Genomic DNA, 12,074 nt, shown 5'->3' with positions numbered 1-12,074 from the left:
GTACCATGTCCCATGGAAGTGTCAGGCTTGTCAGAAATTGTCAATGTTTACTTAGTGAGTTTGAGGCCAGCCTAGGAAACAGACCTTTCTCAAAAAAAAGTAACAAATGGGTATGCATACATTTGGCAGCTAACATTCGATGGAATAGATCGCTAAATGAGAATAGGCTACAAGCACTTCATAACTTGGTGGTTCACAATGTCAAGACAAAGCTGTATGAAACTTACTTGTTAAGGCAGCAACAGTGGTACATGCCATAACTATACTAATTAGAATAGATTTTTGTATATATGTTAATGTCTCATGCATTATAAGCCTCTTATGATTTTTTTTAACGATCCTTAATAGCTTAGAGGTTTATATAAACTCATGGATCAAAAATTTTTGCTGTGTTTTGAGACAGATTTCTGTAACAATCCTGCCTGTTCTGGAACTTGTTTTGTAGACCAGGCTGGTCTCAAACTCAAGAGATTCACCTGGTTCTGCCTCCCCAGTGCTGGTATTAAAGGTGTGTGCCCCTATACCTGGCTTCAAAAATCTAATTCCACATGTGAATTTTTAAATGGTTGATAAAAAAACCGGATTTAGCTAAATAAATTGAAGCTAAGCAGTTTATCAATATCTGAAATAGGCCACTGGGATAAAGTATGTTCATTTAGTCAGTTTCATTTGATGTGATTGAAACTTCCTTAGCCTAGCAGGTGAATTCTCTGTTTTCAAATAAGAGAGGTCTTATTTCTTGTTGGAGAAAACTAAAATACACTACAGTATGTTTTTTATGGTGTATAGACAATATGAAACTTAAGTTCAGGGGTAGGAATTGTAAGTTAGCACCATAGTAGTTCTTAAAACTAAGCCACTTAAAGATTCTTTAGTTTGTTTTTTGTTACATTTAGGCAAATATATTAATAACAATATAATTATTTCCAGTTATAAACTTATATTTAGGTGCCTAAATTGGATTTGGTGTACAGTAATACCAAGATTCAGATAGAAAAAAATTAGTAAAGCATCTGTGGTAGTGATGCCTTCTAGGTCATTATTACAGTAGAAATGGATCTAGGCTCCCTTTTGCCTTGACAGTTCCTATTTTGCCAATGAATGGTATGTGTTCAGTTTTCTTGAGCACTTAAGAACTAACTCTTAGGAACTATTCTGGCTTTAGTTACAGTGGGTTTTTTGTTTTGTCCAGACTTAGAACCATTCAAATAGGGATGTACAGTAGTTTTCTCTCATCTACACTTTGCTTTCCATAATTTGTCTTAGTGTTCAACCTTGTTTTTAAAAAATGGAAATTCTCAAAAGAATTAGGTTTTAAATTTTATAGTATGTAAATTTTTCTATTTGTTAGTTCATTGTGCTTAATTTATCAGTTAAACTTTTATCATAAGTATGTACACACAAAAAAATTGATATAGGCTGTGATACTGTTTTAGGAATCCATTAGGAGTCTTACTAGTAGGGAAGATGATCTCTAGAGGAATGCAAATTAAAAGGCAAAACCAGTACCACTTCATACTAGAATCCCTGTTATCAAAGAATAAAACTATTAAGTGTTGAGGATGTGCAGAAATCAGAGCCTTCATGTATTTCTGGAGATTGTGTACCCACTTTGAGTAATACTCTAACAATTTCCCAAAAGGTAAATATATTTTCCGTATGACCCAACAATGCTCCTGTGTTAGAGGAATACTCAAGAGAAAATACCCACACAAATCTTATACACAAATGTTTATAGCAACATTATCTGTGGAAGCAATATAAATGGCCATCAGTTTGTAAATGTAGTATAACAATGGAAAATTCATTAAAAAAACAAAACAAAACAAAACAAAAAAACGGTATTGATGCTACAACATGGAAGTACCTAAACAGCCTAAGTGAAAGACACCAGTTACAAAGAACAGATTTCTTTGCATTTATGAAAGTCCAAAACAGACATTTCATGAAGACAAGAGTAGGTAAAAGGTTGCCAGGGCAAACAGGATTACTACTTATAAGTACAAGGTTTCTTTTAGGTGTCAGTCTGACACTCAAATACCAACAACAGCTCTCAACAATAAAAACACCAGTTTAATCCTAGCACTCCAGAAGCAGAAGCAGGCAGTTAAAGGCCAGCCTGGTCTAAAACAGAGTGAGTTCCAGGACAGCCAGGGTTACACAAGGAAACCCTGTCTACAACAAAAACAACAAAACATTACAGAACTTGGGTTTTGACAAATCAACAAAGGTTCCTATCAGAATGAATCCAAATGGCAGATAGATGAAAGTAATATTAAGCCAGCTTAACAGGTTTAATGGTTTTTGTTGCTAGCTTTTAAACTTTTTAAAGTTTAATTTATGGGTATGGGTATTTTGCCTCTCATGTATCTTTGTACCATGTGTATGCCTGGTACCCAGAGATGCCAACAGAGATGTTGGATTCCTGGAACTGGAGTTACAATAGGTTGTAAGTCACCATGTGGGTGCTGTGAAATGAACCCCAGGTCCTCTGGAAAAGTGAGCACTCTTAACCACAGTGGTCTCTTCAGGCTCAAGTTTAATGTTTCAAATGCCATTCATTATTAGTTATATAGAGGCTGGTACCAGCCAATTCAACTGATTAAGTTTAATGTTTGAAATTGTAATTCTTACATAAATTTTAGCATCTGTATGTTAATACACTAAAGGCAGTCAAGTAATATTTCACCACCCCCTATTAACAGGGTAAATGTCAACTTAATTTACTGGCTTACAGTTTAAAGGTTACCTTGAATTTAGGGATTTTAAAAAAATGCAAATAGCTTTAACTTTTTATTATATATTTAATTATTATACTCAATTATAATCATCTCATTTCTCAGTAATGAGTATTCATTCTTGCTATCTACTAACCTGGATTTAGCGTTCCCATTTAAAAGTAAGTTCTCTGAAATTGATGAAGTGTAAAAAATGGCCTTTTGTTGTGAACATCTTAGGTTTTTCCATAATTTTTTTGTTTACATTCAAGGTTGTGATATTTTTGAACTTTGATATTTACAGTTTTCTTCAAAGGAAGCAGTAAGACCTTTTTCACTTGGAACAAACTCATAAAAATAAGTAGCAGTTGCTGAAGGTAGGCTCTGGAAAAAGAGGTTTGGTTAACTTTTAGAATAAAGCATGTTATGACTGCAAGAATTTCAAAAGCTAAAAATGTGTCAGAGTATTACTTCATAGTAACTAGGATGACCGTTTAAAATGGGAATAAGAGCCTGGCTGTCTTGGTTCCCCAACCCCACCAAATGTTCAGATAAGCAAGATGTATTATCCATGCAGTAGAAAATATTTGGCTGTAAAAGAAGATGAAGTATTGGTAGAGACTGTAACACAGATGAACCTGAAAAACATACCAAGTAAATAAAGCCAGAATACTGTAGCCAGAAATGCTCTTCTTGCTAATGAATTACAAACTGTTAGTATTTCTTATGGGGACAACTGTGTAAGAGTTGGTTTTAACAGAATAACATTCTCTAAAATACTCACTTTTCCTTCAGCAAGAACTTGGGACATAAAATGTGGTTTACTACAAAGTTGCTAGATTTCTCATATTAAAATTAAATGTACTAAAAAATTCCAAAAGTAATATAAAAATTCAATCACAAAGATAGTTTTAGACACTTCTAATTAATACCTTGTACTAACTTGTAAGTACAAATAAATTTTGGTAAGATATTTATAGAACTTTTATAGTGTTGCCTATCTTTGTACTCCAGTCATCCTAACATCTGATTACTGGAGATTTGACTTTTAGTCAAATCTTTATACTTCATTATCTGAATGTCCTAAAATATCTGTATATAACCTGACTATATCATTTAATTCACAAATATCAAATTTAAGGGCTTGGGATGTTTGGTAAATCCTAGTTTCTCTGACCACAGTTCAAGCCCACCATAAGATTAATATAGGATCTTGATGATTTTTTTTGTGTGTGGGTATGAATAATCTCACATTATAAACATTTTTCTTTCAAAATGTTGACTTCTTGCTGAGTAATACTATTAGCTCCTTAAGAGTCAGTGTAAAAATTTGTCAATATGCTTATTTGAAAGCAAAACAAACCTAAATTTTGAAAAGTGTTGCTGATATAGTTTGGTAGTACTTCTGGGTTCATTCCCCAGCAACACAGAAATAATCCTGAAAATTTTTTGGTTTTGCAAAAGAACTACTACTGACTATATAAACTGCCATTGAAATGCTCTTTTAAAAAAAAGTATATATATATGGCTGGGAATGTAACTCAGTGGCCCTGAATTTGATCCTCAGGAAGAGAAACAAACAAAATAACCCACTACCATATTTAGGAAGGCACAATTTGGTAGCATCAATTTTTTATGAGCTATTTTTTTTTTTTAAACAAGATCCCAAGAAACTGCCACCTTAATGATTATTTTCCTTTAAATAATTTGAGTAAAGAGGTTCACCCTTTAGTGCAGATAAAATGTTCTTCAGGGTACCTGATAGAATATGAAAACACAGACTACATTAGAAGAATATGGGTGAAAAGACACATTTTTCAAAAGAGGAAAGTTCTTACAGTATTGGGTTAGAAATGAAAATTTTTGAAATAGGGGCTTCAAGACTCGAAAATCATACCTCTTTTTGAGGTGAGAGGCCTTTACTATCTAAGCCAGAAATTAACTGCAGAAATAATGAGCTACGCTACAGTTAATTCTGAATAACAAAAGCAATAGCTAAAGCATTACCAGTTAGCTATGGTGACAACAAATTTAGTAAAACTTAAGTTATCTAAACTAGATACTAATCTATACAACTTGCAATTTCTCCTCTTCAAATGTTTGGTTTCATTAAATTTTATATATAAATTATGTGGCACTCTTCTGTTACTCAAACTATAATGCTTAAGTCTATAAAAAAGTTTATTTCAGATATTGGCAAAAGCCCACTGTCCCCCTTTTTTATATTTATGTAGCCCCAACTGGCCTTGAACTGTGTAATCCAGATTAGTATTGAACTCAAAGCAACCTGACAGACTCCTGAGTGCTAGGATTGCAACTATAAAGCACCATGCCTGGCTCCCTTCTTCCTACTTATAAAAACTACAATTTTGAAAACACTTCCAGCATAGAAATGCTCAATGGTTCAAGTATAACTTGAAGCCCCTATCAGAAGTTTCTCATAAAATAATTGTGCTCTGTTCTTTCATATCATATGGTCATGTACCCTGTATGTTTATAAATATTTTTCAATAGTAAGAGTGAAGACAAGAGAATCAAGTTATGTTGCTGCTCCCTTTGAATACTCCATTGTGCTTACATCTTACTATTAAAATGGGCTGAAGTGCAAATGAGAACACAAATTATGTGCATTTGTGCCATCATTTGTACACTAAAAAAAAAATGCTAGAAATAAAGAGAAGGAAAATACCTAGCCAACTGAAAAATAAAGAAGCTATAAAAATTGGTAATGGCATATTTTAATCTTTTGTTAAAGCTCTAAAATTATAATAAATTCTAAACAAATTGAGGTAGTGATAGACTAATGTATTATTCCATGTCTCTCTGAAGTCTTTCACTTTTTACCTGCATGGCCCCTCCTCCCTCAGTTATATGAACATAATTCAATGTAAAATGTATTATGAAAGAAAAGTTATGAGATTATTCAAATAGTACTTAAAAATCTTAATTACCAGCTTAAAAAAACTTATAAAATGTACACAATAATTCATTTTTTTCTTCGCTAGTCATAAATATGTTTTTCCCCAAATGTAGGAAATTAAAAAGAGGATAAAGATATTATATGATGCAAACATTATGAATTGGTTCTGTAACAAAGCCATCTGGAACTAGTAGGGAATGACCATACTAAAGTTTAGTGTCTAGATTTCCTCTTTGAAGATTTTTATATATAAGCTCTGATTCATATTAAATTTTCTGAAAAGTAACTAGCTTCCCTTTCAGACAAATGAAGCAAAATCTATTTCCATTTTAAATCGCATACCAGTGCTATGTGATCGGAAGGATGAGAAACACTAGGTAAGGCCTGGTGGGTGGTAACTTCTTCATGACTAGGTAACGGAATCACTTGTTCAACTTCTAAAGCATTTAAGTCAATGAAAATGTAATCTAGACATCCGTGAAAGCCGCCAACATAATTTGTGTAAGCAGGTTCACCACAAGCACTTTTCAGTTTGAAAAGGTGTGTGAGAGACATGTTGCATCTTTCCTCTTCCCCATTGGAAGCCCAGTCTTCATGATCCTCAGTAATGTTGCCATTGATGACAAAATGATACATTCCTGTTGACGGTGTACTATTAAAGTCTCCACAAAATATAACAGGTATGCCAGGATACAGATTACATGAAACATGTCTAATGTGAACCAAGGCTACTGCCATTTGAATGAGACGAATGTATCCACCTACAAACAAACAAAATTACTGTAAGTACTTTTTAAAGCCCTCTCTAAGGAGGGGGGACCCCTCACAAATTATGGTACCTGAGTAACATTCAACATGTATATGTATGTGCATTTACACACACACATACATTTTTACATTGAGTATGTGACAAGTGGGATGTGATGTGCCTTGGAATTTGTGTGGAGGTCAGAGGGCAATTTACATTGAATTAGTCTCTCTCTCTACCATATGGGTCCCTGGGATTGAACTCAGGGCATCAGGCTTGATGGAATAAATAATCACCTACAGCATCTGAGTGACATTCAAGATAAATGTTTGTATAGGGCTGGGGTAGTGGTACACACCTGTAATGTCAGCTGTGAGAAGGCTGAGGTAGGAGGATTTCAAGTTCTAGGCCAACATACATTTCAAAGCTCTATCAAAAAAAAAAAAATCAACTAAAAGCAAGGTGTGTGTGTGTGTGTGTGTGTGTGTGTGTGTGTGTGTGTGTGTGTAAAACAGCTTTAACAACATTAAGTCACTTATAAAACCTACCTTTTGGGTGCCAGTAGAGATGGGTATTAGCAACACATATCTTTTTAGAAGAGTCCTTTGTAGATTGAAGAACTGAAATCTACAATAGGAAACACCAAGAGTTCAGTTGGTCTGCCAATCTGAGAAAACTTTTTGTTGCTTGAGACAGTTTCTCATTATATAGTTCTGGCTGTCCTGGAACTTTATGTAAACTAGATTGGCCTTGAAAATCACAGAAATCCACCAGCCTTTTCCTCCAAAGTGCTGGGATTATGGGCAGGTGCCACAACACCCCACCCTTCAAAATAATTTGCACTTAAGACTGTAGGTGGGCTGGAGAGATGGCTCAGAGGTTAAGAGCACTGGCTGTTTTTCCAGAGGTGCTGAGTTTAATTCCCAGCAACCACATGGTGGTTCACACCATCTATAATGAGATCCGGTGCCCTCTTCTGGCCTGCAGGGATACATGCAGACAGAGCACTGTATAATAAATCTTTTTTAAAAGAAAAAACTGTAGGCTGAGCTATTTTATTTCATAGTCCCTTGAAAACTAAGATACTTTTAAAATCTGATATTGCAAGTTTTAAGGTATGTTAACATGAGTAAATGTAACATTTTAGTAACCAATATATAGAACCATTATGAAAAAATACATTTAGTTGACAAAATTAGGACTGGATACTGTTTTTAAGTGTGAAGGCACATGCCCTTGGAGTCAGGCAGATTTTTTAAAGAAAAGGCAAGGAGCTGGAGAGATGGCTCATCGGTTAAGAGCACTGGCTGCTCTTCCAGAGAACCCGGGTTCAATTCCCAGCACCCACATGGCAGCTCACAACTGTAACTCCAAGATCTGACACCCTTCACACACAGACATACATGCAGGCAAATACCGATGCAAATAAAATAAAACAAAGACAAGATCCAGTGTAACGGCACACCAATTAGATCCCAGCACTTAAGAAGCAAAGGAAGGTGAATCTCAGTTAATTCAAGGCCAGCCTGGTCTACATATGCAGTTAGTTCCAGGACATTCAGAGCTACACAGTGAGACCCTGTCTCAAAAATCAACAAAACCCAAAAACAAGCAAAAAAATAACAAAGACAGTTTTAAGCTAAGAAGCAGTTCACACCCTGAACAATAATTCTAGCCTCGTCAACTGGCTAAGAATCCTGGCTCATACTTCTATGAACTAGAGTAACAGCATTTGAACATTTTCTCATTTATGAAACAATAATCTGTAAAAACAGACTAAAAAGCCAATGATTTTTTTTTTTTTACAATCTAGGCAATAAATATGAAACAGGTCTTAAAACAAGAGGCACTTATACTTGTAACTGCTTTAAAGTGCTCTAAAACAGTGCTTGGCAAGTTACTATCATTACTGAATTTCATGTGTATCTATCTGGATCTTTTGGGGTTTTGTTTGTTTTTTCAAGACATGGTTTCTCAGTGTAGCTTTAGAGCCTGTCTCTTCCAAGTGCTGGGATTAAAGGCGGGCGCTACCACCACCTGGCCTCTACCTATTTTTTTAAGCACTAAGAACGTCTCCATTCATCTTGTTCAAGACAACCTGCAGGGTTAGGCATACTAACTAGGGGTGCTTAATTTATTCTGGATAAATGAACACTGTATAAGACACTAGGGCCAACATACTTTAAAGAAATGCAATCTAGATAGTTTTCAATGATAAGTACTAACACCATCCCATCCCTCCACTCCTAAGACCCCTAAACATGGGTGAGTATGAAGAAAACAGGCAGAGCTACTTGACCTGAAGGACAGACGATCTCTGGAGTACTTTCTCCTGCGCTAGAGGGTTCAGAGCCAGTTTCTCTAGTAGTTCTTTGTGCAGTGGGTCCGACTGCAGGGCTTCTTGAAAAGAAATGTCGTGTTGGCTAAGAAGGCTGAATTTTGACTTCCGGTAGAAAGTGGCTAGGCCTTCATGCTGTTTGATTCGAAACACGCCCTCCAGCCCGAAGGCCTCCAGAGCGGGTACCAAGCTGTCCGTGAACACTGCGCGATCCACCTCCTGCAAACAGATGAGGTCTGCGTTGTAGCCCGTGAGCTCCTTCTGGATAAGGTTCTGGCGGTAGTCAAGCTCCAGGGCGTAGGGGGCACAGTACGGGTACAGGACTGTCCGAGAGAACTCAGTCTGGGCGTACGTGTCTGCCAGGAGGTTGTAAGAGACAGTACGGATGAAGGAGTTCTCTGTCACCTTCTTGGTGTACAGATGTCGATGGTCAAAAGTGCAGGTGCCAGGCCCGGCCTCCACCGGACACACGCTTTCCAGCTCGCGGCTTGGCCCGAAGCGCTGTCCATTGCCCGGAGTGCAGTGAAGCTTGAGCCGCAGCCCTATGTCAGCATTGCTCGGGGTGTAGACACGCTCTTCGACACCGGTCTCGGTCCAAGTTGAAGACGGCAAAGAGTGAGACGACGACGCGAGGCCGCTGTCCCCAAGCTCTGCCGCCCCGGGTTTGACTTCCTTGTACCAGCGGAACACGGAGCTGGCGGAATCCCCAAATTCCAGACTGAGTTTAGGGCACACCGGGAAGCCAGCCATGATGTAGCGCGGCAACTGCAGCTCCGTGAAGGCGGGCGGGTTGCGCTCTACTTTGTACTTGACATCGCCGATCTGCAGCACCGCGCCGTCCTGCCAGGCATCCACGTTGAGCACATCCTCGGCCACGGCCTCCTCTCGGTAGTACAGCTTCACCACCGGCTCGCACGCCGCAGCCGCTTCAGGCCCCGCCGCCGCGCAGGCCGCGCCGCCGCTCGAGTGGGCTCGGTTCTTCCTGTTCTTCTTGGCAGCCGCTACCTTCGCGTGGCCCTTAAGAGCGTTGGTAGCGATCCGGCTGAGGGCCCGGCCCAGAGGCTCGCTCTGGTCACGCTGCATGTTTTTGTGGCTGCCGTCGGCCAACGCAAAGGACAGGCTGAGCTTGGGCTCCGAGGGCACACAGCGCACCACAGCGCGCTCCATGGCGCGCACCGCCTCGTCAGTCGCTGCCTCGGCCCGGCTGCACCGCTCCACCACCGACCGGACCCCACGAAGCGCGACGCGACCTAGGAGCCTCCACATGAACCTAGCGGTCGGCTTGATCCGAGATCAAGAGTCGCCCGGTGTTAAGCCCACATAGAGGACAGACGGCCACCGGCTCAAGACCCATTCAGAACGGGAACTTCCGGCCTGCGGCCCGTAGAAGTCGCGGTGGGAGAAGAAAGCGCACGGTGTTTCCGACACGCACTTTCGCCAGGTCCCACTACCCGCTCGTTCTTGTCATAGCCGCCCGTGTGGACGTTCACGCGCCTTGCTGTTGGTATTCAACAAGGGTTAAAAACAAAGAGAGAAGGAAGTGTAAAGGTGCCGGAGGGAAATATCACAACCCAGGGTTTTGTTGAAAGTGCAGGCTGAGGGTAGGAACCTTACGGAACCGGAAGTGACTGGGCGGTGTCACGCACTCTCCTCCAGACAAAACTAAGCTTTCTGTGACATTGCGCCAGTCTTTGCTGTGTGAAGGCGTGGGTATCCTCACCAGGATTGCGACGTCCGCTCTGCACAGATTGGCCGCCCTGCTCTCTTTTTTTCCAGGTGTGGCGGGTTGCGTATGAAGCTAGACTTGGCAGGCGCCGCGAGCCGTCAGCCCGCCGGGTCTCTTAACAATCTAGTGAGCACTGAGGGTGCGTGATTTACTTAAGTGTCACGTTGTTGTTGTTTTTGAAGTAGGTCTCGATTGCGTCGCTTAGAAATGTGGAACCCAGAAAGACTGGGTCAGAGCCACACAGCACAGTAAATTGACAGGGAATCCCGACAAGTTGCCGACAGCTGTTAGTCTTTAAGTTGTAAACAGCTTGGGAGGCCTTGTCTGTAGGTTTGCAAGATTTAGCACCTTTACCCATTGGGTCACTTTGCCAGCCTGACCTTCTGTTTTTATGATCTTTCATTTTCCAAGAAGAATTGTGAAGTGTCAAGTCTCGTGGAAAGCTTGTTTTTAATTTACAAGCTTGGAAGTAGTAAGTAAATGCCATGCTTGAATCTTTATTTTTATGAGATTAACTTATAGCCCTATTTATAAAGCCTGTAATTGAAACGACATTGAAAGATTAAGCAATAATATGATTTCGATAATACATATGGGGGGATGAGGTGAATAGAACTAATTTTATTCACCTACTTACAGTTCATGTCAAGAACCAAGCTAAGGTTGTAGCTCATTGGTAGAGCCCTTGGCTAGCAAATGTGAGGACCTTAGAAAGTCCATACCGAAAGGAAGCCTACCCCGCTGGTAAAATAGCATACTTAGTAAAGTGTTTGTCACACAAGAATGAGGATTTAAATTTGATCCACAGAACCCAGATGAAAATGCTATGCAGGGTGGTATTTGCTTGTATTCTCACCCTGGGAATGCAAAAACAGGTGGAGACTTGGGGCTACTGGCCAGCCAGTATTACAAGCTAGCCTGATTACAAGCTCCAGGCCGATGAGACACCCTGGTATCAAAAAACAAGGTGGTTATGCCTGAATAAAGACCTGCAAGTTGACATCTGGCCTCTGTACACATATGCATACACCCCCCACCACCACCACAAACACAGAACACGTGTGCCCACATAGACAGACTTTTTTGTTGTTAAGTTTTAAAAGAAAAGAAAGCCTACAAGACTAAGCTAGCATGGTGGGACATACCTCTAATCCCACCGATCGAGAGGATCATGTGTTCTGGACCAGCCTGGGCTATATAGTGCTATATCAAAATGAATAAATAAAACAGCACAAAAGAAGCATGCTTTTACCAACCAGAATTATGTCTACCTATGTATCATTTATAAATCTCCCAATATTCATATGTGAAGACTAGGGGTTTTTGATGTTGTTGTTTTTGGTTTTTCAAGACAGGGTTTCTCTGTGTAGCCTTGGCTGTCCTAGAGCTTACTCTGTAGACCAGTCTGGCCTTGACCTCACAGAGATCAAAGGCGTGTGCCACCACCTCCCGACAACTAGTTACTTTCATTCTGGTAGATGATACTGGCAGTTAAACACATAGATTGCTTATATTACTATCTATACTGATGGCCAAATGATACTTTAGTTTTGGGTGATATCAACTACTACTCAAAATTTCTGAATGTTATCAATTTGTGTTATTTCCCAGCATAATTCAAAAGT

General features: G+C 39.5%; 2 protein-coding genes across 2 annotated transcripts in view; one reads left to right on the top strand and one right to left on the bottom strand.

The window, feature by feature from the left end:
- Positions 1-1,716: 1,716 nt before the first annotated feature.
- Pde12 (phosphodiesterase 12) lies at positions 1,717-10,127 on the bottom strand. Its single transcript, XM_027389628.2, has 3 exons — positions 8,685-10,127; positions 6,934-7,012; positions 1,717-6,398 (listed from the first exon to the last, which is right to left on the bottom strand). The coding sequence occupies exons 1-3, from the start codon at positions 9,987-9,989 to the stop codon at positions 5,956-5,958; spliced, it is 1,827 nt and encodes a 608-aa protein (XP_027245429.1). The 5' UTR covers positions 9,990-10,127; the 3' UTR covers positions 1,717-5,955.
- A 171-nt stretch (positions 10,128-10,298) lies between these two features.
- The window catches only part of Dnah12 (dynein axonemal heavy chain 12), a 206,294-nt gene continuing 204,518 nt past the window's right edge, over positions 10,299-12,074 (top strand). Inside the window, exon 1 of the mRNA XM_035452634.1 lies at positions 10,299-10,921. The gene's annotated coding sequence lies outside the window, so the exon portion shown is untranslated. The remainder of the gene's footprint in view (positions 10,922-12,074) is intronic.

Source organism: Cricetulus griseus (assembly GCF_003668045.3).
Source record: "Cricetulus griseus strain 17A/GY chromosome 1 unlocalized genomic scaffold, alternate assembly CriGri-PICRH-1.0 chr1_1, whole genome shotgun sequence".
Lineage (NCBI taxonomy): Eukaryota > Metazoa > Chordata > Mammalia > Rodentia > Cricetidae > Cricetulus > Cricetulus griseus.
The sequence above is the reverse complement of the archived record's forward strand: the minus strand, read 5'-3'. Positions and strand labels throughout refer to the sequence as shown.

Coding starts and splice junctions, on each gene's coding strand:
- Pde12 (XM_027389628.2), bottom strand. CDS start 9,989: ATGTGGAGGCTCCTAGGTCGCGTCGCGCTTCGTGGGGTCCGGTCGGTG. Junction 7,013..8,684: donor AGAGATCGTCTGTCCTTCAG/GTCAAGTAGCTC, acceptor TTCCTATTGTAG/ATTTCAGTTCTTCAATCTAC. Junction 6,399..6,933: donor TCTCTACTGGCACCCAAAAG/GTAGGTTTTATA, acceptor GTTTGTTTGTAG/GTGGATACATTCGTCTCATT.